The 24,677-nt window shown below is 53.7% G+C and overlaps 1 protein-coding gene across 2 annotated transcripts; it reads left to right on the top strand.

Annotated features, from left to right (window-relative positions):
* The first annotated feature begins 3,296 nt into the window (after window positions 1-3,296).
* On the top strand, window positions 3,297-24,176 carry Krba1 (KRAB-A domain containing 1). 2 transcript variants are annotated; one of them, XM_071611103.1, is made up of 19 exons: window positions 3,297-3,356; window positions 9,768-9,894; window positions 10,278-10,397; window positions 10,992-11,141; window positions 11,762-11,917; window positions 12,973-13,104; window positions 13,320-13,493; window positions 14,488-14,643; window positions 15,319-15,519; window positions 15,993-16,136; window positions 16,510-16,683; window positions 18,419-18,571; window positions 19,130-19,306; window positions 19,896-20,105; window positions 20,196-20,336; window positions 20,775-20,882; window positions 21,367-21,477; window positions 22,976-23,401; window positions 23,980-24,176. In XM_071611103.1, the coding sequence occupies exons 1-19, from the start codon at window positions 3,345-3,347 to the stop codon at window positions 24,072-24,074; spliced, it is 2,967 nt and encodes a 988-aa protein (XP_071467204.1). In that variant the 5' UTR covers window positions 3,297-3,344; the 3' UTR covers window positions 24,075-24,176. The 2 variants fall into 2 exon arrangements, with proteins under 2 accessions (XP_071467204.1, XP_071467209.1); XM_071611108.1 differs by lacking the exon at window positions 23,980-24,176 and having other exon boundaries at window positions 22,980-23,296.
* Window positions 24,177-24,677: the final 501 nt, after the last annotated feature.

The raw sequence follows: 24,677 nt of genomic DNA, 5'->3' as shown, positions 1-24,677 counted from the left end.
TCTCACACATGAGCTTTTGGAGGATGCCTCATACCTAAACCATGACAGCAACCATTTCACATGGAGCGGTGGACAGCACAACTGCCACTAGAGAGGCCAGATGATTCATCTGGGGTAAAGAGCTAACTAGTCTGCTAAAGCCCATTCATAGAATGACCAGATAGCCAAAATCCAAACATGCTGAAAGCTAAACCACTGAATATCAACTTGCTGAACAACCAATTTGAATTATTGAGATTTTTCCAAAAATGTGTTTCATCTCCACTCCTGACCTTGCCTGTGTCCAAACTGCGAAAGTTGTCAGAATCAAACTGGAGTCACCCATGTCAAACCCTAACAGATTGGAGCCACCTGCGTGTAACCCTAGCAGAAACAGAGAAACCATGAGAGGGAAGGTTTCCTCGCACAGATTTACCTGATGACAAGAACCATCAAAAGACTGACAAAACCACAATTTTACACAAAGGCCACAGCATCCTTGCAGAAAAAATACATCTGTAGGATGCCTACCCTGCAAGAGCCAGTTCAAAGTTGACTGGCACCATCCTTGTGGCCACAGATTGTTTCAGAAGAGCTATGTAACCTTGCCTATCTTACCCTTTTGGAAACCTTGTCCTTCTTTTGCCTCCACTATGGCAAGTATATCTTGGATTGCAACCCCTGTCATCCTGACTAAAATCTTTGGAAAGCTGTTCACTATACCATTCATTGTAGGTTGATTAAAGCCACCAAAGAAACCCCATTTAGGCAAGTTTTCTGCAATCATTTTGTATTGCAGACACAAGAACTGGCACAGATGCACATACAGTCAAACGTGCAACCAAAGCTTTAGGGGAGAGGATCGGGGAGGTTTCTTTATAATTTGGCCATCAGCAGATTTGATGCTGATAAACTGCTTTTAGTGACTAATGGCCCAGAGTCTACAAATGGGGGTGCTTGAGTCAAGAGGGGCCAAACGTTGTACTTTAAAAAAAGAAAAGTGTGTCTTTCTTAGATGGAGATACTCCTTTGAAAGCTTTTAAGGTGAAAGAATTTTAAAGTTTAGGGGTCTGCAGACCAGTGATAGTGTCCATGGCCTTAGGCCTAGGACCTAACCTGAGTTGCCAGGTCCTGTAGGGATTTGGAGAGGAGACATTGAGTTTTAATTTTGACTTTTCAGCCTGGTTAAACTTCCAAATCTTCTTCAATAGGCTAAACAATGCTGGACCTGTGCCAAAGGTGCTTCCGGGTATGAAGGAGGGGTACTGCCCCAGTGTGCTCTGGGTAGTGATGGAGAGTGGCCAAGCCAAGGGGTGTCAGTATCATATCCTGTTTCCTGGATTTCTGGGAGGTAACCAGTCACAAAAACAGTGGGGCCTATGGTAACCCAGCGCTGCTAGAGACCCATACCTGGATAACTGGGATAGAAATTCACTTTCCTGGCTGAATGTTCTCTCTGATATGTGGATGCTATATAAAATAAGGGGGAGGGAGGACAATAGAAGTTCACTGGATTAGACAAAGGGGAATGAAGAAAGGGAAGGGGTGGGAATAGGAGAGACAGTAGAATGAATCGGACTTTGCTCTCCTATGTTCATAGATGAATACACGACTGAGTGTAACTCACATCATGTACAACCACAAAAATGGTAAGTTATATTCCATGTATGTATAATATGTCAAAATACATTCTGCTGTCATGTATAACTAAAAAGAACAAATAATAAAAATAAATTAATAAATTTCCTCTCAAGTATTCTGAGTGAATGATATGGAAATGACAACCCCAAAACAGTGGCCCGGAAGAGGGAGGGAGGAAGAAGTCGAAACACTGATAATCTTGATCCTTTCCCAGTGACAGAACAATCTCTGGGAAGGAAGCAAACATCATCCAGTGATAAGACAATCCCTAGGAAGGAGATATCCAACAAACCTAAAAGTGACAGTCTCTGGAAAGAAGCCAAAACATTGATCCTTCCCTGCCACAAAATCCTTTCCCAGTGACAGTATAATAGACCCCGGAGGGAAAGAGATAAGATGTAAACATTTGAAATTTGTTTTTACAGGGCAAGTATGGAGGGTCCAGAGTTAGCATTCAGTGCTTGTCTATTAAAGTCTTCAGTGCTTGTCCGTTAAAGTTTTCAATGGTTAAGCCATCTCCCAGTGTGTAACCTATGTGAACCCAGACTTCTGTAATCAGAGGCCGTTCTCTACCCAGAAAGTGAGCCATCTGATGCCTGACTCCACTGCTGAACAAAAAGCAGAGCTGATCCTGAAGTCTGGTCCCGGCCCGGTTATTTGTACTTTCCTTATGGTGCCGAAAGGGTTTTGGTTATTTTTGCTTATACTGAGTATTCCCGGAGAGGAGGGGCCCTGGGCGGCAGGCATCTGGACTGGGTCCCAGATTTAGAGAAGGTCTGCACTTCGGGGGACCTCTGTTTCCGCTGTCCCTCCAAGATTCGGTCTGGAAGAGCAGGTTTCCCCCGCCCAGCCCACCTTCTCTGGGTTCTTCTAACTGGCTCTCCTCTTCAGAGAGGAAAACGCGGCTCGGCGGGCTCAGCCTGTGGCCTCCCCGCAGAGGGCCCAGCGTCTGAATTCCGGGGTAACACAGCAGGAAGCGGATAATGGTGAGGCCCAAGCTTAGTTCACTCATTGCGTGTTTACTTAAAATCCCACATAACAGAACAGACCAGCAAATAGTCACATGAAATGCAATGGCACGCAGGGGTCAGTAGTGCGGTGAGTGAAGGGGCTGGGAACAGATCCTGAAGACGCGCCAGGATCTGGCGGCCGCTCCGGCCATCCTTGCTGGGCCCCGTGCCCTTGGGCCTGCAGCCCTCGGGCTCCCCAACTCAGGGTCGAGTTTACGTGACAGCGGCCTCTGGGAGACACGGGTCACTTCTCGTCGGAGCATCCCCACCTGGCTCCTGGACAGGATGCTCTCGGTGTCGGGTGCCTGCATGAATGAACAGAGACAGAAGGATGCTTTCACGCGGGCGCGTGCAGCTGCAAGCTGGACAGAGCCGGTCCGCCCGCCAGCTGTCTGGCAGCCCTGGGGAGCAGGTGATGGGCAGCGACCAGGCCCCGGCCCGCCCCGGCCCCGCGGGGCCTTCTGGGAAGCGTAGTCCGCGCCTGCGCCGGCCGGAAGCGGGACCACCCTCCCGGGATGCGCGGCGCGGGGGCGGGCTCGGCCAGGCGCGGGGCGGGCCCGGGCGCGCCCACTCCGCCGCTCCCCCGCGGCCCGCGCTCGCGGCCCCGCCTCCTGCCGCGCGCAGCCGGGCCGCCCGGGCCGACGGTGGCTGCCTCCGCCTGTGGCCCCCGGAAGCTGGGCCGGCCGCGGGGCGGCCGCGCGGCTGAGTGCTGGGATGGCGCGCCAGGTAAGGCGAGCCGGGGCGGGCGCGCGGGCCGATGGACGCGGCGGCGGGTCTGCTGTGCGCCGCGCGGCCGGGGGCGGCCAGGGGCGGCCGGGCGGGGAAGAGCCGGGACCCAGCCAGGCCAGCCCGCTGCTGAGGACTTCGTGCGCTGAAGTCCAGGTCCAACTCCGACCCCTACCCTCTTCCGGGACCCACGGAACCGAGTCCCAGCCTCCTGGGGAAACTCCTTCTTTGGACTTAAGCATCGCCCTCCCTCTCTGCGTGTTTCCTTTTTGCTACAAGGTATCCTGAGAGTGGTGGGCATGGAGGCCTAGGGGGAACTACTAAATCCGATACTTTTATTTTTGACAAGATCCTGGCTCCAGGGAGTGGGGAGGTGGAAGTGGAGAAATAGAAGATAAAACAGATTCCAAGTTTTATGTCGGTAAAATGCCTAGTGGTATATCCAAGAGCTGGAGGGAGCCCCTGGGCACCTTTGAGACTGAGTTTGTGGGCAGTGAAAATGCCAGTGGGGAGTTGCAGGGTTTCCTGGACAGGAGCTGGCAATGCAATTGTGGTGGCCTCTGAACTTTGGCCACCTTTAGGCAACTATGTTGGGATAGTGGTGAGGACCGTGTGTGGCCAGGTAGAGCAGGTACTGACCCAGGATCTTAGCATGGCAAGTGCCTAATAAGCATCTTGGGAGAAGGGAGAAGCCAGGAAGCCAGATGGTACAGGCTAGGGCAGTCTCCTTTGTAGCTCTGGCTGACAGGGCAGTCCAAGGACACCCTTGCTCAGATATGCCCACAAACCCCATCCTAGGGCCTCCTCGTACAGTAGTTTTCTGTTCTGCAAAGTCAGGGGGTTGGAGCACTGGTTTTTTAAATCTAATGTGCAGGGAAGTATGCATTCTCATGCTATGTGACTACTTGGAGAAGGTGGCCTGGATTGGCCTTGGGGAATGCAAGGTCACAGTGAGAGACAGGGCCTGTAGTCTTCATATCCAGTGTGACTCCCAGGAGCCCAGGACCTTGTAAGCACAGTGAGGGCAGTGTGGTACAGGGTCTGATCTGCTAGTCTGAGTCACCTGGAGAATGGGTCTAGACTAGCAAGGACTGTGAGAGGTGGACAAATCCTCAGGACACTGAAGCTGCAGTTTTGCATGGGGCTAGTCATGCAGTAGAAAGCGTGTTTTAAGAGAGAGCTACAGTAGGCCTGGATCAGCCCCAAAAGCTTTGCTGTGTTGGTTGGGAGAGGAGAGCAAGGTTGAGCACAAAGAGGACAGTGGCTTTCCTTCCCTGAAGATGAGTGTTTGCACACTTACTTGTACACACACACACACACACACACGCGCCTCACTCTTCTTCCACCCAGAACCCTGAGAAGCCTTTGACAGGAGCACCTACCCAGGCCACAGTCAGTTCCCATTCGCACTTTATACCTCCATCACCCAGGAGTCCATCTTGAAGCTGAGGTGGGGAGACCTCTGGAAAGCATTGCTCACAGATGTCTAAAGAAGCCAGATATATTTAGCCTGGCGATAAAGAGTTCCTGGGAGGTTAGGAGTAGTGTGTGGTAGAGCCAGAGGTGGCAGGCTGTGCCCTGCAGGTGAATATTAGCAGGCAGATCTGGCTGCAGATCAGTCAGCATTTATTTTAGGTATTTTTCTTATATCAATTGATTTTTGTCTCCACATCATCCCTATGAGGTAGGATGTTGTGATCCCAGTGTTATAGATGAGTTTGCTAAGGCTCAAATGGATTTAGTAGTTTGGCTAAAATCCCATAACTAATCTGATGTTGTTCATTGCAACCCTAGGTTATGGTTCCCAGGAGAATCAACTTTAAGTTATCAATTCAACTGTGAGTTATCAAACTCACAGAAGACAGATGAATCAGGATGCTGTGATTTAAGGGTGTCTCCCAAATTTCATGTGTTGACAGGTGCAAATTTGGGGAGGTGATTGGGTCTGAGGGCTCTGTCCCTGTGAATGAATTACTCTATTCATGGATTAGTGGTTATCAGGGAGCGGCCTTGTATAAAAGAGAGAGGGAGAGAAAGAGAGAATGCCAGCCCCCTCGCCATATTATGCCCTGCATTAGGTTATGATGCAGCAAGAAGCCCTCAGCAGATGCCCTCAAGTATGGAGTTTCGAGGCTCTAGACCTATAAAAAATAAACGTCTTTTCTTTGCAAATTGCTCAGTCTCAGATATTCTATTACAGAAACAGAAGTGGACTAAGACACAGATTAAGCCAATTGCTTCAATGAAAAATAGAACTGACAATCAAACTGGAAATAAATGGTGGCCAATTAAGTCTTCGGCCACCTGTCTTGTTTGTTTTGTGCTGCTATACCAGAACACCTGACAGGGCAATTTATAAAGAACAAAGATTTATTTCACAGTTTTGGGAGATCACAAGTCTAAGATCAAGGGGCCGGGATCTGGCTCTTGTGGAAGGGGGAAGGGCAAGAGAGAAAGAGCAAGGGGCTGAACTCAGCCTTTTACCAGGAAACGATCTCAAGGTCATTAACCCACTCCCACAACAGTGGCATCAGTCTGTTCTTGGCCTGATGACATCATAAAGTTTCCACCTCTCAACACTCGAGTTAGGGGTGAGGTGTCCAACACATGGACTCGGGGGTCACACTCACACCATAGCACCACCTGCAGTGGAATCTGCACGGGAAGCCTGGTCCTGACACAGAGCTGCTTGGGGAGCATGCAGGTCCGCTCCAGTGCAGAGCTGGAGTGGCCAAAGTGTCCACTGCCATTCAGGAAGAGCTCTGCAATGCAGGCAGAGCATGCGTGCTGCCTGGTCAAGGCCAGGGACACTCAGACCCTTGGGTTTGTGAGACAGTGCCACTCTGTTGGCACGCCTTCTCTTCAGGCAGCATGCATTGCTGTTGACCCGTCTCCACCTATTTTGTGCTCCTCCAGTCCCCCGAAAGGTCCACATGCAACACCTGAACACTCCTGGCACTGTTGGGTGACAACGTTGCTGTGCCACTGCTCTGATTATTCCTTCAGGTGGTTAACTGTTCCCACTTTCTTTAACTTCAGCAGTGAGACAGTTGGACTGCAAATAGGGGCTTCCAGCCTTCTTGACTCTGTGACCCCTCTTTTTAACTTCCCCAGTCCCCACATGGTGGTATTCTCAGTGCATTAGGTTGTAGTTTTTTCACATATTTTAAATTAAATCCATATTACTTTTAAAGGACATGCATGATGGCCATCACAGCATCTGTACCTTTAAACTTAGTAATCAAGGAATACAGGTAAAATGTGCCTGCTCAGTCCATAGGTGGCATTTATGTCCATTTGGACCCTAGGCCTATTGTGACAAGTCTGAAGCTCCCAGCAGCCTTCATTAGTTGGATACTGACTTGCTTTGATGACCTTTTGGCCCTGTCCCACTCTGCAATCCCCCATGGTTCCCAAGCCCTGGCTGGGTAGGTCTCTAGGAGGAAGAGGGAGAGCAGAGAGGCCCAGCAGATGGAGGGGAGGACTGAGGAGTGATGGGCCCAACACAGTGGGGCATGAGGTGGCCAAGCATAATGGAGCCCTGTGCTGGGGTCCCCAGGAGCATCCAGGGCTCAGGAATCCCTAGGAGGACAAGCAGGTCGACAGGCTCACACCTGATTCATTACAATGGGAGGACACAGCAGGCTCAGCAGTAGCAGAGGCACAGGAGTGAGGTCAGTGGAAACTGGCGGATGGTTTCCCAGGGGCCTCCTCCAGACGCACCTGACACCGGATGCACTTCATTCTTCCTGAATGGCATTGTGACAAGCCGTGCGTTAAGTTGTGCATCTAGGCAGTCACTAGAGAGACTGTCTAGCTGGGTTTGTGGATGGTGCCCACAGCACCAGGGGGTGTGACTGCATGGTGCTAGCTGTCAGCTGTCAGGGTGACAGGCAGGGGAGTACAGTGAGTGAGTGACAAGGCTGCCAGTTAGTAGCTGTGACGGTTTTTAAAATCACTGAGTAGATGAAAAAAGACAGAAGCTGTTTTCTTTGCTTTACAAGTGTCTTCATTTTCTTTATAATTTCTTTCTTACAAATCATAATTCGCCTTCATTTCTGAACCAGAAGGACACTTCTCAGAACTTACATTTTGCTTAATTTATACAAAGTTCATTTTTGCCTCAACTTTAAATTCTTTCCTGTCCATTTTCTGGGTGTCATGGTTGTTTTAAAATCTACTGAATGACAAATTTTAAAGAAACTAAGACAGAAGGGTTGCTTTTGCCTTAAAAAGCCACAGGGTAGCTGAAGATGAGCGTGGAAGGTGTAGAAATCGGATGAGTACTAGGTGTGTAAGAACTCCATTTCCAGAGCTGTCCAGGGTTCTGGGGTTTCTTCTGGGTACTTCTCTAAGAAAGGCACAGTGTCTAATAGACTCCCATCCCCAAGGAAGAGAGGGTGAAACAGAGGTCTGGGGTAGGGAGCGTGGCGAGGTGAGGACAGCTGGACTACAGCCTGGAGTGTCACTGGACAGGGGTCCAAGGAGGTCTCTCCAAGGGGACAGTGGGATCTTAACTTAGCCCCAGCAGGTTCTTCACTGTGTTGCTAAAAAGAACAGGACTGTCAGAAGCCAGGCACAGGGAGAGGTGTGGACGCCTCTCACCTGGGACTGGGGCTCGCCCAGGGTTGAGCTCTCTGAGTCAGGATTTTTCTGGGAAGAGAAGTGCAGATTCCCAGGCAAGCTTCCTAGAAAATCAAATCCCATGTCAATCATTTGATATATGGGTTCAGAATGATTCTTCTTGGTTAAGCATTCTAGCCATAAATCAGTTGTGGGCTAATCGTGTGGGTCTTTGAATCTAGTGATGTTTACATTGATGATGTTTCTGTTCTGGTTGACCTGATGCAAACATGCGCTGGAGGTTTTGTTCACCTGACTAAAGAGATAGTTTGACTGGTTCTGCTCGTACACCTGGGCCGCTGTCTAGTAAGGGTCTCTTTATCTGTCTCCTGGAGAGTCTACCTATGCAGAAGGGCTTCGTGGGCATCACCTCATGGAGTCAGTGCCTGTGTACTGCAGGGTCCCCATGGGGATGCGCTGTGTGAACGTCAGTCCTCAGAGGACAAGCAGGACGTGGAAAGTGAGGCAGGCTGTGCCTGGCAGAGCTGGGAGCTGGACTCAGCCTGGCAGCAGAGGGTCTGTGGAAGAGCTGTGCCCATAAGATTGGAATCTGAAGGTCAAGGACTTAAACACAAGTCAGAGGGGTCACAGGCTACTAGAGTGGCCTAGGGAGGGGGTCAAACTTTGTTTGATTCCTGAGTGTTGTAGCATCCCTACTAAAAAAAAAAAAAAATACTTTTTCTTCTTAATTATATAGATGTGCATCCCTATCCCTAATAAAAAATCCTGAAATCTAAAATGCTCCCAAATCCAAAACTTATGAGCATCATGCTGCATGTGGAGAATCCCACACCTGAGCTCGTGTACCAGGTCACAGTCAAAAGGCAGGCACATTAAAAAATTCCTTCAGGCCATGTGTATAAAATGCGTAGGAAACATAAATGAATTTCAGGTTTATATTTGGGTCCTGTCCCAAGTCTGTCTCATTATGTAGAAGCAAGTATTCCCAAACTGGAAATCCAAAAGACTTCTGGTCCCACGTGTTTGAGATAAGGGATCCTCACCCTTGATAACTAATTGGTTTTATCAGCCAACTCTTTTTTATTTTAATCCTCAGCACTAGGATCTCAGGCCTTCACATTCTCAGGGAAGTGTGCTTATTAACTCAGAGAATCTCACAAGGTGAAGTCCAGGCTGGCCAGAGTTCTCATCCCAGGGTTGACTTTTGTGAGGCCTAGGGACTGGGCGACATGAGACTGTTGTAGTTTCCTGGGCTGCTGTGACAGAGCCACAGACCCAGGTCTTAAAGCAACAGAGCTTCATTCCTTCTGAGTCTGGAAGCCTGGAACTGAGATATCCATAGCTGCACTCCCTCTGCAGGTTTGAGAGCAGGCTCTTTTCTTGCCTCTCCCAGATCCTAGGGACCCAGGCTTTCCTTGGCTTGTGGCTGTCACTCCAGTATCTTTTCCATCTTCATATGGCCTCCTCCCCTCAGGGTCTGTCTCTGTGTCTCTTTTCTTTTTATACAGACACAAGTCACCTGGTTTAAAGGATCACGGTACTTGTGTGACTTCTCTTAACTAGTTACACCTGCAGTGACTCTATTTCCAAGTGAAGTTACATGCACCGATTTGGAGATTAGAGCTTCAACAAGTCCTGCTGGGGACCCAGCTGACTGCCAGCACCGTCTCTAGCCAATTCTTGTTGCTTCTGGTATCAGGTCCCACCCACCCACTGCTCCCGCTCCATCCCCGTGTTCTCCCAGAGACGTGTGCAGGGCACTGAGCTGAGGGGGCAGCTGGGCTGGCCCTGCTGGCAGGACTGCCAACATTGCCCAACCACCCGCAGGTGCCCATCAGCTTCATGGACTTGGCCGTGCGGTTCTCCGAGGAGGAATGGAGGCTGTTGGAGGAGCGGCAGCGGGAGTTCTACCGAGACGTGATGCGGGAGAACTACGAGACGCTGGTCTCCGTGGGTATGCCTCCACTGGCCTCCCTGGGGTGCAGGCGGCGAGTGCCAACTGAGAATGGAATTGGGGAGGCTGGAGTCCAGGAGGCCCCAGGACTGTAGGACCCCGGGCCCCCCAGGCCTTAGTCTTCTCATCTACGAAAGGAACAGTTTTAGGGGCCTCCTGAAAGCTGGGTGCTGGGCCGGGCCTCCCTTCTGTTCCCGCTGGGTACCATTTGGTGAGGTCTGCAGTGACTGCTAGGTTCTGCTGCTCTGGTTCTTTGAGTGTGGGTGGCCCCACCAACATGCAGAGATACTTGCACAGTGTGTGGGGTGCCTGGGCCACAACTCGATTCTGGGACGGAGAGACCATTCTGTTTCCAGGGTGACTGTCCTTGCTTTTCTCCCCAGGGACAGATGAGCTGCTTCCCCTTTCTGCTTTTCTGTCACCTACGGAGCCTGGAGCAGCTATGGGAGGAGGGAGTCACGGTGATGAGGGGCAGGAGCCTCCTGTAAAGGGAAGCCCCCCGGGTAAGTCCTCTGGGCAGACTCTGGGCTCCCCCTCTTACTCATGGTCCTCAGGTGACACTGTGACCTCAACATGCTTAATTTAGCCCTCCCTACTGCAGCCCTCCCTGGCTTTGACCTGTCACTGCTCTGGACTAGGAGCATGTTACATATGGTCCATTCCACCGAGCAGTGCCAGAAGAACCTGGGGTCACCCTGGAGAGCACACCCACCTTAGGCCTGCTCCTGCCTCCAGCGGAACCCTTATCCCTGCCGTCCCTGCAGAGCCAGCCTGCGGCTCCTCTGATGGTAGACTTGCTCCACAGGGCCCAGATTGAGCAAGGCCGGGAGTTTAGGGGATTCCAGGAAAGGCAGAGGGCTAGCTGGTGGGGACAGCCCTGCTTGACATTCCCTTAAGAAAGGAGACAGGTGTAGGAGACCCCTGTGTCCCTAAGCACACTGCTCCCCCCTGATCCTGGCTGCTCCTTAGGCACATCTCTTGATCTGAGCCCACGGGACATCAGGCTCTCCCGGCTGCTCCTCCTGTGGTCGGGAGGGCTGCCTGAGGGACAGGTGCTGAGCAGACAGGGGCGCGGGGATCACTGTGGCCCTCCACAGGAAGACAGCCTCGGCACAGCCTGCACCTCACCGCCCTGGTGCAGTTGGTGAAGGGGATCCCAGAGTTCTTGTTCCGGGAAGTCAAGGGCACTGAGGACAGCCCTGAGAGCAGGGGAACCAGCCTGGACGGGGAAAGAGCGAGCCCTGAGGGTAAGTCAGCCAGCCAGGCCGGTCTCTGTGGCGCTCACAGCTCCTCCACAAGGTGAAGTCCAAGTCCACACCCTGGGCCCAGTGTGCCGCCCAGCTCCTCTCCACTCCTGCAGGGAGGCAGTCGCCAGTGGCTGTGTGCCAGCCCCTGGCTGTGTGCCTGGCCTCTGAGCTCCTGGGTGCGGTGAGTGCAGAGTAGCTTGGGCTTCTCACCTTGGCCCCAACCTGTGCCTTGGGCCCTGCGTGGTAGGTGAGCTGTGTTTATTGATGTCCTGCAGATGAGGGAGGCTGAGCCTTCTGAGTGGCCAGTGAGGCCCAGGTCACTTCCCAGTCAGTGCTCTTTCCACCTCTCCAGGCATCTGTCCTCCCCCTGGTCCCTGCTCACTCACCTCAGGCCCCACCTCCCCACTCAGCTGGTGACAGATGAGAATGGAGTGAGCAGAGGCTGGAGGAGTGCAGCCTCGTCAGTGCGTGACCAGGGCTGTAATGTGGGGGTCAGCTTAGTGACAGCGGTGCCTAGGTCCCTGGTGTCCTGGCCATTGTTAGTGGAGCATGGCAAGGAAGGACCCCGGTGGTGACAGTGGCAGGAGCACCTTGGCATTAGTGTCTTCTCCCCCCAACAGTGACCATGGAAGTGGAGTCTTGCCCTCCCCCAGGTCTGCTCAGCTGCCTTCCGGACAGCCCTGTGAGCCAGCCCAGCCTGGCCACTACACCGACCAGCAGTTCGTCCTCCAGTGGCCCGCCTGGAGATGGGGGGCCCGGAAGACCCCTCCTCATCAGTGAGTCTAATCCAGCAACGATGGGGACCATCAACACTTCAAGGTCCTCAACCCTGGAGTCAGGGAACTTGAACCCTCACCCTCTTTGTTTTCTCTGGGATTCAGTCTCCTCTGCTGCTGAGTGGGGGCGAAGGTCCCAGAGAGCAGGGCAGCATACTTTGCTTCTGGTCAGGAGACCAAATGGGAGGGGCGCAATGCCTGGTCCCCTGGAGGCCTCTCATCCACCCCTTATTGCTGAGGACCATGTGCATGTACACAGGCAGTTTCTGCCACAGGGCCCAGCAGGTAACTCACCTGTGTGCACCTCTTCTGACTCTCAGACCGTCTAATAGCAAAGCCTAACCTCAGAGAAGGCCACAGTAGCCCTAGAATTTCTCTGGGGTCTCATTGTACCTTTAAAAATTCTTGCAAATTTTGCATTTGTCTAAATATCTTTTTATTAGAATATTTTGAAGTAATATGGAATAAGATTGGCATTCCCAGGGCTGGGGTTGAGGCTCAGTAGTAAAGCATTCGCCTAGCATGTGCAGGGTCCTGGGTTTGATCCTCAGCACCACATAAAAATAAATAAAATAAAAGAAAGAAAATAAAGGTATGGTGTCCAAATACAACTAAAAAATAAATATTAAAAAAAAAAAAAAAAAAAAGATTGGCATTCCCCAAAACACAGCCTGCTTAGCCTCTGATTTCAGGTGTCATCCACCCACATGCCCTGACATTCCATGTGCCCTGATTTGAAAAGCACAAGTGTGAGAGTGGGGTCAGTGTGTTGAAGCTGCAGACATTACTTGCTGAGCCGTGTTCAGAGGCTGAGGTCGGGAGGAAGTGTCCGGGCGTGTTCAGAGTGAACCGTCTTGGTATTTACAGTTGAACTAGAAGGAAACAGGGAAAGGTCCCCAGCCCTCCTGGAACAGGTCCTCCAAAGCTAGCTTCTGGGACTTGTCTGCCCCCCAGGGAGTTGAGGAACTAGAGGCGTCTCTCCTCGTGGTGACTGGATCTGGGTGATCCCAAAGTGGAGCCCAGGCTAGAAAGGCCTTCCTTGTCTTCTGCAACAGAAACTGGGGACAAACCATGGCCAACAGGAAGGGGAGGCCCAGGAACGCCTGCTGAGGAGCTGAGCCCTCCCACCTGCAGCTCTGGCCAGAGGAAGAACCACCAAATCCAGGAGAGAGGGACCTCAAGGACTGGTGAGACTGGCTTTCCTGGGGATGAGATCAGGCCTGCCCTGGAGCTGAGTGGGCTACAGGGGAATAGTCAGTTTAGTCTTGTAGCAGCCTCAGTGGGCAGGCCTCGTCTGTTCACATGGGTGATTCTCAGCTGCCCAGAGATCCCAGTGACTGTAGAAGGTCTTATGTTGCCCTGTCAGGACTACAGTGACCTCAGTGACCTTGTCTGTGTGCAGGAATCTCTCCTGGGAATAGCCCCTTGCAAGGCCTCATCAACTGTCTGAAAGAAATCCTTGTGCCTGGGCCCCAGAATGCTGAGGCAGCACCAAACTTACTACCTGCTGTCCCTCTCCTGGGTGCATCAAGGTTGACCACGGTGAAGCCGGGGCCAGCAAGCCCACCCTGGCCAGGTGAGTCCTTGGGCATCTGATGCCCTCAGGCCAAGGGCTCCAAAGTGCCTGGAAAGCCATTCTGTAGCTATTTCTCTGTTCCACACTGTCTCCCTTGAGGATCATTACTAACCTGGCTGCTCCTGTATTCCCAATGTCATGTGACTGAAACCAGGTGGTTGTGTGTGTGTGTGTTTGTGTGTGGTGCTGGGGATTAGAACCCAAGACCTTGTGCATGAAAGGCAAGCATTCTACCAACTGAGCCATATCCCCAGCCCCAGGTGACTCTTAAAGAAGCATTAGGATAGGAAAAAAAACTCAGAAGCACGCATGCTGCCCTGGTTGCTCTTTGTTCTTCACTTTTCCTAACCTGGGACTCAGGAGAAGAGCCACAGCGCTCAAGTGTTACTTCCTGTTGACACTTGGTGAGGTGCTCAGAGTGGCCCCAGTCTGGACAGCCAGTGGGGCAGGAGCTCTGGTCTGGAGTGACACTTTATTATGTCTTTTATTTTTTCTCTTTAAATACTGCCTGCATGTTATTTTATTTTTTGTTAAGTTTTATTTTTATTTTTTAATTTTTTGGTTCTTTTTAGTTATACATGACAATACAATCTGTTTTAAAGGCTGCTGCAGCTTTGGTCCTTGGTTCACTCCACGGGGTCCGGGTGGGGTTAACTTCAACAGTGTGCCTCTTACACGCACTGTGTGTGTCACAGCCCCTTCAAAGTAGGCTGCGCTTGGGACCAGGGCACTGTCCAGTGCCCCGCCTCCTTCACTCTGCCTCTGAGTGCCTCTCCGTTCTCACCCGTCCTGTTCTGGGAGGGATGGTTGATAGGCATTTTTAAATTGGGCACCAAAATAACAGTGACTTAAACAAGACTAAATGAGGCATGGGAAGACCTGACTCACATCTGCAGATTTCTGGCCCTGTATCTTCACTGCACACTAGATGGATCCTGTCTGGTGCGAGGACTGGACTCTGGGCTCTGGTGGACATGTGTGCCTTTTTCCTTAGTGAAGACTGAGTCACCTTCGGGGGATCCTCCTCTCCAGGGTCTGCTGAACTGTCTGAAGGAGATCCCAGAGGCCCAGGACAGGTGTCCCAACCCCTCAGGAGCAGGGGACCTGCTGCTACAAGAGGATCCAGGGACCTTGAATAAGAATTCCGAAGGTAAAGGCCACCTGCTGAGCTGGGGAGGGAAGGGGCTGCCACAAGCAGGGCAGTGGGTGACCTTCCGCAACAAAGCACACAGGCCTCAGTCAGAGGGCCTGATACTGAGCACCATCACTCTGCAAATGGAGCAAGGCACAGAGGAGGTGCCTAATCATTCTTGATCATTTCCCAGACTGGCTTTCATAGAACGAAGTAAAAGTTCAGAAGGAAGGAAGGGATGGTGGGGCAGGAAGCCAAAACATAGAAGCTGGAGTTGTAGCCCAATAGACCTTCAAGCCATAATTGTGATTTGGGGTTCCTGGCAGTAGGTGGTGTGACTGGGATTTGGGCTGGCCTCAGATTGTCTGGTCTGGTAGTAGGACTGGGGCTTGGGGTACCCATCAGGTGTGTTTAGACTGGGTGGTTTGTCTGGCCAAGGAGAAAGATCTGATTTGGTGCTAACTGGACAGAGCTGACTTAATCCTTCTTTAGAAAGCTTCAGAGCAACCCAAAGGGACTTTGATGGAAGTAGGAATGTGACTTTGGTCTGTGCTGGCGATTAAGAAGTGACTGTACCCAGGCACAGTGACTGTTGTGGATGTAGAGGGGCCATAGAAGCCCCACCTCACCTCACAAAACCTGGGGTGAGTCCAGTCCTAAAACCTGGGCTGCCTGGTGACCTCCTTCACACAGGGTCCAGACACCTCCAGACCCCTCCTTCCTGCCCTGGTACTGAAGCTGGCAGCTCATTCACTGTGGTCAAGGTAGAGGACAGCTGGTCCCAGAGCCACTTGGAGCCTGTGTCCTGCCAGCTTGGTAGGCAGGGTCATAGCCTCTCTGCTACCAGAGACACCAAAGGGATCGGAACACACTGCTGGGGCCCCACAGCTCAAGGTAAGGCCTGGGATTGTCTTACCTTGTCTCCATGGGACTGCGCTCAGAGAAGCTCCCAAAGCCCAGGAAACCTGCCTGTCCCTTGGGCAGGGAACTTGTCCCTGGGTTTCCTTCCCAAACAGTGACCTCAGTCCATGTCCTCAACCCAGGCCTTGCCCCAGCAGCCCTCTGGCTCAGTAAGGACCTTCATTGTGCCCTGAGGTCCTGCCTGAGGAAGATGGCCACTGCAGGCAGGTGGTTTTCCCTATCTCTGTCCTCAAGGCCAGGGACACCTTCATTCCCTCCGGAGAAGCAGAGAGAGGATCGAAGTACCCTCCAGGAGGGTCTGCTGCCCGGCAGGTCCCAGAGCTGGTGTAAGACTCATCAGCCCTGTAAGAGGCAGGCCAGGGGCAGCCAGCCAGGGACCAAGCCAGGGCCCGACAGGCAGGGCAAGGACCTGTGAGGGACGATGACAGTGTTCTCTCCTTTCCCAGCCAGCAGGGCCTCAAGCTCACCACTGGCAGCTCTGGAGGCCTGTCTGAAAGGCATTCCCCCAGGTGGGTCATCACCACTCCGGACACTGGCCACCTCTGTGTCCCAGCGGTCAGAGCTGCAGTCTCAAGGATCACACAGTGAAGGTAGACTGTGTAGTGGGCCTGGGGTAGCCTGTCACCATGCACACGGTGGAGAGAGACACCGAGGCCTCTGTTAGCTGTCCTCTCCAGCTTTCTGAAGCATGTGCCTTCTTCCCACTGCCCTCTTCCGGGCCCGGCTCCAGGCAGCTCTCCAGCGTTGGTAGCACAGTTACAAGTCTTCTTGCCCTCTTCTTCTTGGAGAACTTTTTTTTAGTTAGGAGATGAAATGTGGGGTTTGGGGATTTGCATCTGTGCCATGGGAAACCCTGGAGAGAGATACCTCAAGGCAGGGTCTTCTGGTGCCATCTACTCCATGGCCCAGGGGCCTCTTCTCCAGCAGGCTCTGCTGTGACCTGAAAAATGCTGTTTCCCGCAGAGGCCACCAAGGAGCCACCTCTGCCTCTGGGCCTGCAGGGCTATGTGAGAGAGAGTCTGGCTCAACCCTCAGGCTCCCGAGGCACCCCCACCAGCTTTTCCTCAGCCTGCAGCACCGATGGGGACCTGGATTTTGGGAGTCCTGGGGGGAGCCAGGGACAGCAGCCTGGAAAAGGTGAGCTACCAACCCTCTGGGACAAGATGTCATACAAGGCCCCTGCCCATCAAGGTCTCTGGCCCAGTCAGGTCATCAGCCCTGTGCCAGAGCAGAGATGGGGACATTGAGGCAGGAATGGACTTGTCTTGGACAGGGTGGGAGCAGGGGTCCATTTTAGTGACTTGGTCCAGAAAGACAGGTAGTATATTCAATTTTCCTATTGAGTTAAACTCTTCATTGTCCCAGCCACAAAGATATGTGAGACTGGCCTCCAGCTTAGGGGAAAGTATAGTATGCTTTGAAAAACCAGCTTCAGAGGTGTGCTTGGGGACCTGTGCCTCCCTGGGTCTCTCTGGGAGACTCATTCCTGGGGACTTGGGGCATTGGGGTCTTCCAGTGCTTCTGAGCATCCCTTTAGCCTCTTCCCCACCTGAATAATCCAAGTACTCTTGGCCTGTCCGTGTCCCATGGGTGCACACCGGGTACCTGCTTGTATCTGTGTCCTGGCTCCATCTCTAGTTAATAGAAAGGCCTAGAACTACAGCCTGGACTCTGGCTGGGCCATGCAGGCCTTCTTCTCAGTGCCTGAGTTCCCCGGAGGAAGCCCTTGGGTGTGGGGCTTTTTGCCTGAAACGCAGCTGACTTGGCTTAATTTTTAGTTACTAATGGGTAATGAAATCAAATGTTTTTGTTCAAAAGCTACAGAAAGTTATATGGGAAAAGTAAAGTCTCTCTCTTTCCCCGCCCCACAGTCCCCATTGCGCCTCCCACAACCACCACTGAATCTGACCACCCTCCAGAGACACCTGCCATGACCAGCTTCTGTCTCCTCATGTGGACAGTGGCATTCCAGGAAGGTCCCCACCTTGCTTTTCATCTAAACATCTGCCATTGGCATGTTTCTGCATTCTGTCCTGCTAACCCTTGGCCACCAAAACCACTTCATCTTGTGTCAGGGCAGAGTGTCCTGGGGTGCACTTCTTTCTCATGTGTCCTCTGCAGATAGACATGGGTTCTAAGTAACCCAAATGGAGGGGCCTTCAAGCTGCCCTTCAGGAACTTCTGGCGCAGCCCCCAGAACCAGCAAACACCCTCTGGTAGCTCATATTCTGCCCTCCACATGCATGTGGCTTTTGGTTCTAAACTGCACCTGGGCCCAGAATTATCAGCACATGTCCCTCAGGGAGGAATGTGGACAGTTGTCTGCTTGCCTGGAAAGGGGTCTTCCCTCTAGAATTCCAGCTCAGCTCCTTCCCATTGCTGGCACAACTCCATCACTAGGATACAATTTTTACAATGTATTTGTTTTCTCAAGTGGCCTGTGGCCTGCCATATGCAGAGGACAGGAAGCCTGCGGGGTTGCCTTCTTTTGAGTAATAAAGGAAGCCTTACTCACAGTCCTTAGGGCCACCTGGTGTGTTGCCATCCCTCACCATGGTGGCAGCTGGGTGCACTGAGAGAGCCTAGAACCACACCTGTGGCCAGGCTCCCCATTACTTCCTTCCTCCACCCTGGGTAGGCTTCTGTGAAGGTGGCCAAGGAGACAGGTCAGGCTTCTTACTTATAAGGCAGCCTGGACAGGGCCACCCCAAGCCAGGGCTGATAGATATTTGGGGCCAGGTCTCCATCCAGGGCCCTGAACTACCACAACACGTCCAAAGCTGTGTGCCTCTTCTGATGGCCCCTAGCCCTGGACGCTGCAGAAGAGGCAAGGCTCCAGTCACCCAAGAGGGCCAATGTTGGATCTTCACAGGATGCCTGCCAGGAAGCTCCCCACTTCAGGGGCTGGAGAACTGTCTCAAAGAGCTGCCGGTACCCAGGCAGCAGCCTGCCCGGGCTTGCTTCTCAGCAGCAGACAGGGAGCCCAGGAGAGTGGAACCTAAGAATTGGATGGCGTACAAGGAAGGTAACTCAGTGGTGGCCCTGGTACCTGAGAGTGGGGCTGGACAGCTTCTGTACCTTTGGCCTGGGTATGGCTGCCCCCAACTGTCTTGGGCCAGATCCACTTGAGCCAAGAAGATACTCTGGAAACAGCCAGGACAGAGGCTTGTTCTGAGGCCAGAAAGCCAGGTGGTCTGTTGAGCACACATACAGTCTCACTATCGAATGAGTGTGGGCAGAGTCCAGGACACGGACACCCTGGCCGCTATCCACTACTGCACCACACAGGCCTGAGCAGGAACCCTGTCCGCTGAGCATCTTCATCCTGCAAGCGAGCCCCACGTGGCATCTGAGGGCTCCCAGGAGTCCTTAGAGCTGGGTCCCTGAATAAAGAGATGCTGGAGGATCTGAACAGGCTCTCGTGGGCACCACTTCCCCACCCCATCTGAGACAGGCGGAGTGGGTGATCCCTTAAATTTGTGTGCCTGAGAGCCCCACAGTGGGCGGAATTCTCTGTCTATGCTTCTGTGGTAGCACAAGGCCCCACAGGGCTCACAGCCATTTTGGCTTCTCATTAAAACAGGACTGAGGGGTGAGGCCTCTGAGTCATCCTGCCTCAGACAGGGTGGAGAAGTGCCTGCCGGGAGCCTGCATCTGACCAGCCCACAGGCATTCACCTCCAGCTGCATCCGCACCTGCCACCAAGGGTTCAAAGAACAGGGGACCATCAGGCCGGAGCCATGGAAATGGCTGCAAGATGGTAAGCTGCCTCCAGTGTTACTGGCATGTTTTTCCTCCTTCCTTCTCTCTCATCCCTTCCCCAGAAGATGGAAGCAAGAGCCAGGCAGAAACTGAAATTGGTAAAAGAAAAAGATAAAGTGACCTAGTGCTGAGATCAGGGTGGGAAGACCATTGTTCTGTGCAGCCATCTGGTGGGCAAGAGCCCCCTTCCACCTGCTCTGTCCAGATAGATCCTTCTGGCAGCCTCCTGCAGGTCTTCAGGGGCAGGAGGATGGCTCAGCAGGTCCTGTGGCTTTTCTTACCCTCCTGCCCTTGCCAGCTGCTGGTCTCTGTGGTGCAGGGTAGAGGGACACAGACTGTGAGAGGCTGCAGGACTCATAGACCCAGGGCTTGGCAAGAACCTGACCACAGTGGCTTCTAGGGACTTGACACTTGTGGAAAGTTCCCCAACTGGCCTTCCGGAGCAGCCAGGGACATGGCCAGGCTTTGACTTCTCCATATGAGCTGGGGACTGAACCATGAGGGACCTGGTCGTGAACCTGGTCATCAGGGCAAACTCCTAGCTGCCATCAGGTGATAGCCAGGTGGCTCTCTTGTCATCTGCATAGGGGCAGCCCCCAGGCCCTCCCCACTGCACTGTCTAGAGACCTCTCTGAGGGGGATCTTGCCTGTGAGGCCCTTGCGCTTCGCCTGCTTGGTGGGCCCTGGCCCTGGCCCTGGCCCTGGCCCCAGCCCCAGCCCTGGCGCCAGCTCAAGCCTCAGCAGCTCTGATGAAGATGCACGGATGGAACCCGAGCCCTGGCGGCCACCCCTTCAGGGTGAGTCTGCTGGGGCACGGGGCAGGGGTGACCATGAGCTGCTCTCCAGGATACTGGTCAGTGCTCTGATGCCAGCTTTGTTTGTGACAGAGATAGAGCACCTTCGCAGCTGCAAGCATCCAGTTCCTCTGTCCCCTGGCCCTGGCAGGTCCCCCAGAGGCAACAGTGGCAGCAGCCCTCGTGATGGGCCTGAAAGAAGAGAGCTTGAGGACCGCAGTGGCCTTGGTGCAAGTGAGCCTGAGTCCCTGCATGCATCCACGTGTCCCCACAGGGCCCGGGGTCCAGACTGAGTTCTCCAAGCCCCCTTGTTACTCTGCCTGGGGACAGAAAGTCCTCTACGTTTGTGCCTGTAAGGGAAGCGGAGGCGGGAGAAGTTGGGGCCCTTGAGCAGGGTACCCAGAGCAGGGCTTGCGCGTGACTGGAGGCAGGATTCTTGGCAAGCCACTCGATGACACATGCTTAATACTATATGTGCACAATAGGTATGAGTGTGTTTATAAGATGATAACATTGTCGTCGTGTAACTTTTTGAAAACTTGGCAGTCAACAAAAGAAACATCAAAAGCAAAAATTCTTGGAGGTTGTCCTGTCAAGAAAGTTAGAAATGCCACCTGCTGCCCCCAGCCACCACTCTACCACCCAGGTTTGTGACCCAGTGTTTGCTCCCAGTAGGAAAAGCAGAAGGGACAGGAGACAAGCCCCGGTCACCCAGGAGAGAAGAGGCTGCAGAGAGTGCCTGCCTACCCATCCCTCTCAGCAGTGCCGCAGGAGGAGGAGGTAGGGCCAGGGAGTTAGTCAGGGGCCAGAGCTACTCCGTCCACAGGCCTCGGCCTCTGCCTTGCGCCCCTGCACACCACATTCCTCATTGCCCCATGGCCCTGCAGAAGATGTCAGGAGGACTTCTTGTGGTCCAGGGGATGCCCCCAGCACATCCTTGGGGTATCTTGCTGGGGGCAGGACCTACCTAATGGATCCCTGAGCATAAGGCGGGAGCTGCAGAGGACACTGAGACACTCCAGCACAGCCCTCCTGCTGGGAACAGGGCAGGGGCTGCACACCAGGGCCTTTACTCATGTGCCCATTTCACCAGAGCCAGGGTCCCTGACGGGCCCAGTGTCCATCTTGTATCTCATTTAATCCTTGTTTAAAAGTGGAAAGCTCGATTTTTTTTTTTCCCCCACATTTCAACATCCTCATGTCAGAGTGGCTCTGGCAAAATTACATGTGTCCCTGTCCCAAGTGCCCTGTGCTCTTTCCACAGAGGCAGCGGGGCATCCCTGGCCTGTCCCTCAGCTGGAAAAAAGGCCCGGTTCCGGGGAAGGTGAAGAACCCAGAAGCCAAGAGCCTGGATGTGGAAGGCACAGTGTTGCAGGTGAGCTTGGTGGCTTCCCGGTCCCCTCTGCACTGGCCAGGACGCCAGCCTCCAGTTCCAAGAAGAAAACACCCTCCCAAGTTTGTTGTGCAGGTTGTGGGCAGGGAAGGTCTGACCTATGAGCCACTCCTGGTGCCCATTTCGCTTCAGTGTCTCGTTACAGGAACTGAGGGGGTTTCCCAAGACCTCGTGCAGTGAAGAAATTGTCCTGAATCAAAATTGGGGGTTTGAGGGGACTTCAGAGAATAGATGAGGAAACAGTGACCAGCACTGTTGAGTGACCTGGCCAGGGTCATCCCAAAATCTTTGGTTCCAAGTCACACTTCTGAGGAGCCACAGTGAGACAGGCAGGAGGTCAAGTCACCTGTTCCCTGGGTCACGTTGGGGCAGCCTCATACCAGGGACTTGGGAGTGTGGCCTGGAGTGGGGGTGCACTCTGGGCTGGCCCCTGCCCTCCCTCAGGGCAGGGCCACGTCCTTACTTCAACTGAAGAATTAGACCAGACAGGGCTTGGGGCCTTGGGGCCTTGGACCACTCAAGCCATCACTCTGCTCCACCTGCAGCTCTGGGGTGCTGACAAGAGAAGGGCAGAGCCTTGGCTGGGGCGCAAGAACAGGGGTAGCAGTTCCGTCCACCCAGTCGGCCAAGTGCCTTAAGAAATGGCAGGGTCTGGCCTCGGGCTGCCTGCAAGGCTTACCTTGGGAGAGCCCAGCTCCAGGGGAATTGGGGGTAAAGGATTAGATGAGTTTTCTTTTGTGGAGGGATACTAGGGGATTAAACTCAGGGGTGCTTTACCACTGAGTAATACCCCCAGGCCTTTTTTATATTCTATTTAGAGACAAGGTTAGCCTTGCTAAGTTGCTGAGGTTGGCTTTGAACTTGAGATCCCCTGTCTCAGCCTCCTGAGCTACTGGGGATTACAGGTGTACACACTGCACCTGCTAGATTATTTTTTAATATAATTTAAGACATCAAAATCTCTCAATCTATAACTTTTGAGTGAGGGGGGCATTTGTATCCAAGGGCACTGGGTATTGAGTGACCCCATTGGAAATATCCTAATGGTTCTCAGCTGGACTCCTGGCCCATCTCCTGGGTGCTCACCCTCAACCCTAGCCTTGTTCCATTGGGGCCTTCTCTGGGCCCTTCTCACTGACCCCCCAGGGCAGGGATAGGTGGAACATTTGGCCCTAGTGGTGGCAGAGGAACGCACCAATTTTTTTTTCCCCCAGAAGTTGAAAGACCACTGTCCTGAGAAAGCTGGTCACCATGGAATCTGTGTCTGGCTGGTCCTACCCATCAGGGTGGGGAATGGCAGAAGATGGCAGTTTGGCTGTAATGAGGCATAGCACCTGTGTTCTCTAGCCCGAGGCAACTTCCTTCACTCTAGAAGCCAGGCTTAGAGCAGGCATGACACTGAACACTAGTGCAAGGGAACTGGGGGTCAAAAGCTCCTTACAGCACAGAAACTCTAACCTTGTCCTCACTCTGGTTTTAGCCAGGACCCAAAGGAGGCAGCTCCCCAGGGACCCACCTGAGCCACCCAGCAAGTGTCCCCTTCCGGCAGCTGTCTCACCGTTGTGGCCAGCTGCCTCCCCGCAGCCACCATGCCCCTGTGGGAGGGCCCTGCAACAGGAGCTGCACAGTCTTGGTGCTGCGCTCACAGAGAAGCTGGACCAGCTGGCCACAGCCCTGGCAGGACTGGCTCAGGAAGTAGCCACAATGAGGACCCAAGTGGATCGGCTGGGGAGGCGCCACCAGGGTCCTGGGCCAAAGCGCCAGGCTTCCTGGCCCTGGTCACTCCCCCGGGGGCCTCGCTGGGCCAATGGACTGGGTCACAGACACGTGCCCTATTGGAGGCAAAAGGGCCCTGCCAGACCTAAACCAAAGATCCTGCGGGTCCAAGCAGAAGGCTGCCGGACAGGTGACCCCCTGGGACTCCCCAGAGGGAGGGTCCACCTGGTGCCCCCTGATGCTCCCCCAGCAGAACCTTCCAGACCCAGACCCAGCCCATCCCAGCAGCCCCCCTCCATGGCACCCAACTGCCACACTGTGCTGACTGGGCACCCCCTTCTCGGACATCCTGGGTGCCAAGGCCCTCTCCCCACTTTTGTGCCTGCTGCCTTACCCCCCTGATGACTCTTGCAACAAGTGCAGACTTGGAGCCACTGCCTGCAGGGGCAGCACCAGTCAGGGTCCGAACCAGGCAGGGATCTTTGCAGCCTGCTGGGAGAGCCCTCCTGGGGACCCTCTGGGGTGGTGAACACAGGAGCCCACGGTGAGGCCCCTCAGCAGCTCAGCTGTCTGAGGGTGCAGGGCAGCCTGGGTGCCCCTTGCCAGCCCCAGGCTGCCCTCTACCAGGATGGGCCTTCCTCCCCTGCTCTGCTGGCGTCCCCTTGCCAGACGCCCGCCCTTTGCCCTGGTTGTGCCAGCTCAGTGGCGTCTGCTCAGGAGGCTGCTGTGGGGTGCACTCCTCACTATGCCTCTGGTGTCTTGGCTCAGGTTCAGTCAGATGCTGCTCCCTCCTGTCCTCACGAGGACCATCCACACTCAGGTGGTGGTGTGTGCGCGCACAGAGCCGTGTATCGGGACCATGAGGCCCTTTCCCTGACCACCGCCCCTCCTGATCTTGGAGCCCAGCAGAGGGCTGGGCCCTTGCTTTCCTGGAGTAAATGCTGGCACATGTGGTTTTGAGAGAACTCTGCCCTGCGATCTAAGCTGGATGACCAGTGTGGGTTCTAAAGGATGTTAGCTGCTGAGGAAGGGCCCTTGGCTCCTATAGGAAGGCACTTGGTGGGGGCCCACACTGGGGCATGGTTGGCTGGACTGGGCCCCCAGTACAGTGGGGACAATGCAGCTCAGCGTCCCACATAATGCACCTCTGGAAACGCCAAGGCACCTTAGCAGTGCTGCTCCTCAGGGTTGGTTCTTTCTGCTGGCCACGAGGGCAGGTCTGTACCGGCCTCTGTGCACAGGCACAGAGAGGTGCCGTCTTTGTATGTGCAGTGTCTCGTGCATCTCTGTCTCCGGGTACCTGCTTTGTGTCAGGGTGCCAGCTGTGTTGGGGAGGCCTGCCCTCGGAGCTCATTTCACCCTGATCACTTCTATAAAGACCCTCTCTTTAAGTTAGGCCTGAGGTCCTGAGCACAGGCTGGGACACCGGCCCATGACACACAAGGGAATGGGGTCAGTCTTGGGTT

The sequence above is a fragment of the Marmota flaviventris genome, chromosome 1 (assembly GCF_047511675.1).
Source record: "Marmota flaviventris isolate mMarFla1 chromosome 1, mMarFla1.hap1, whole genome shotgun sequence".
In the NCBI taxonomy this organism is placed as follows: domain Eukaryota; kingdom Metazoa; phylum Chordata; class Mammalia; order Rodentia; family Sciuridae; genus Marmota; species Marmota flaviventris.
This window is presented reverse-complemented; position numbering and strand designations above follow the sequence as displayed.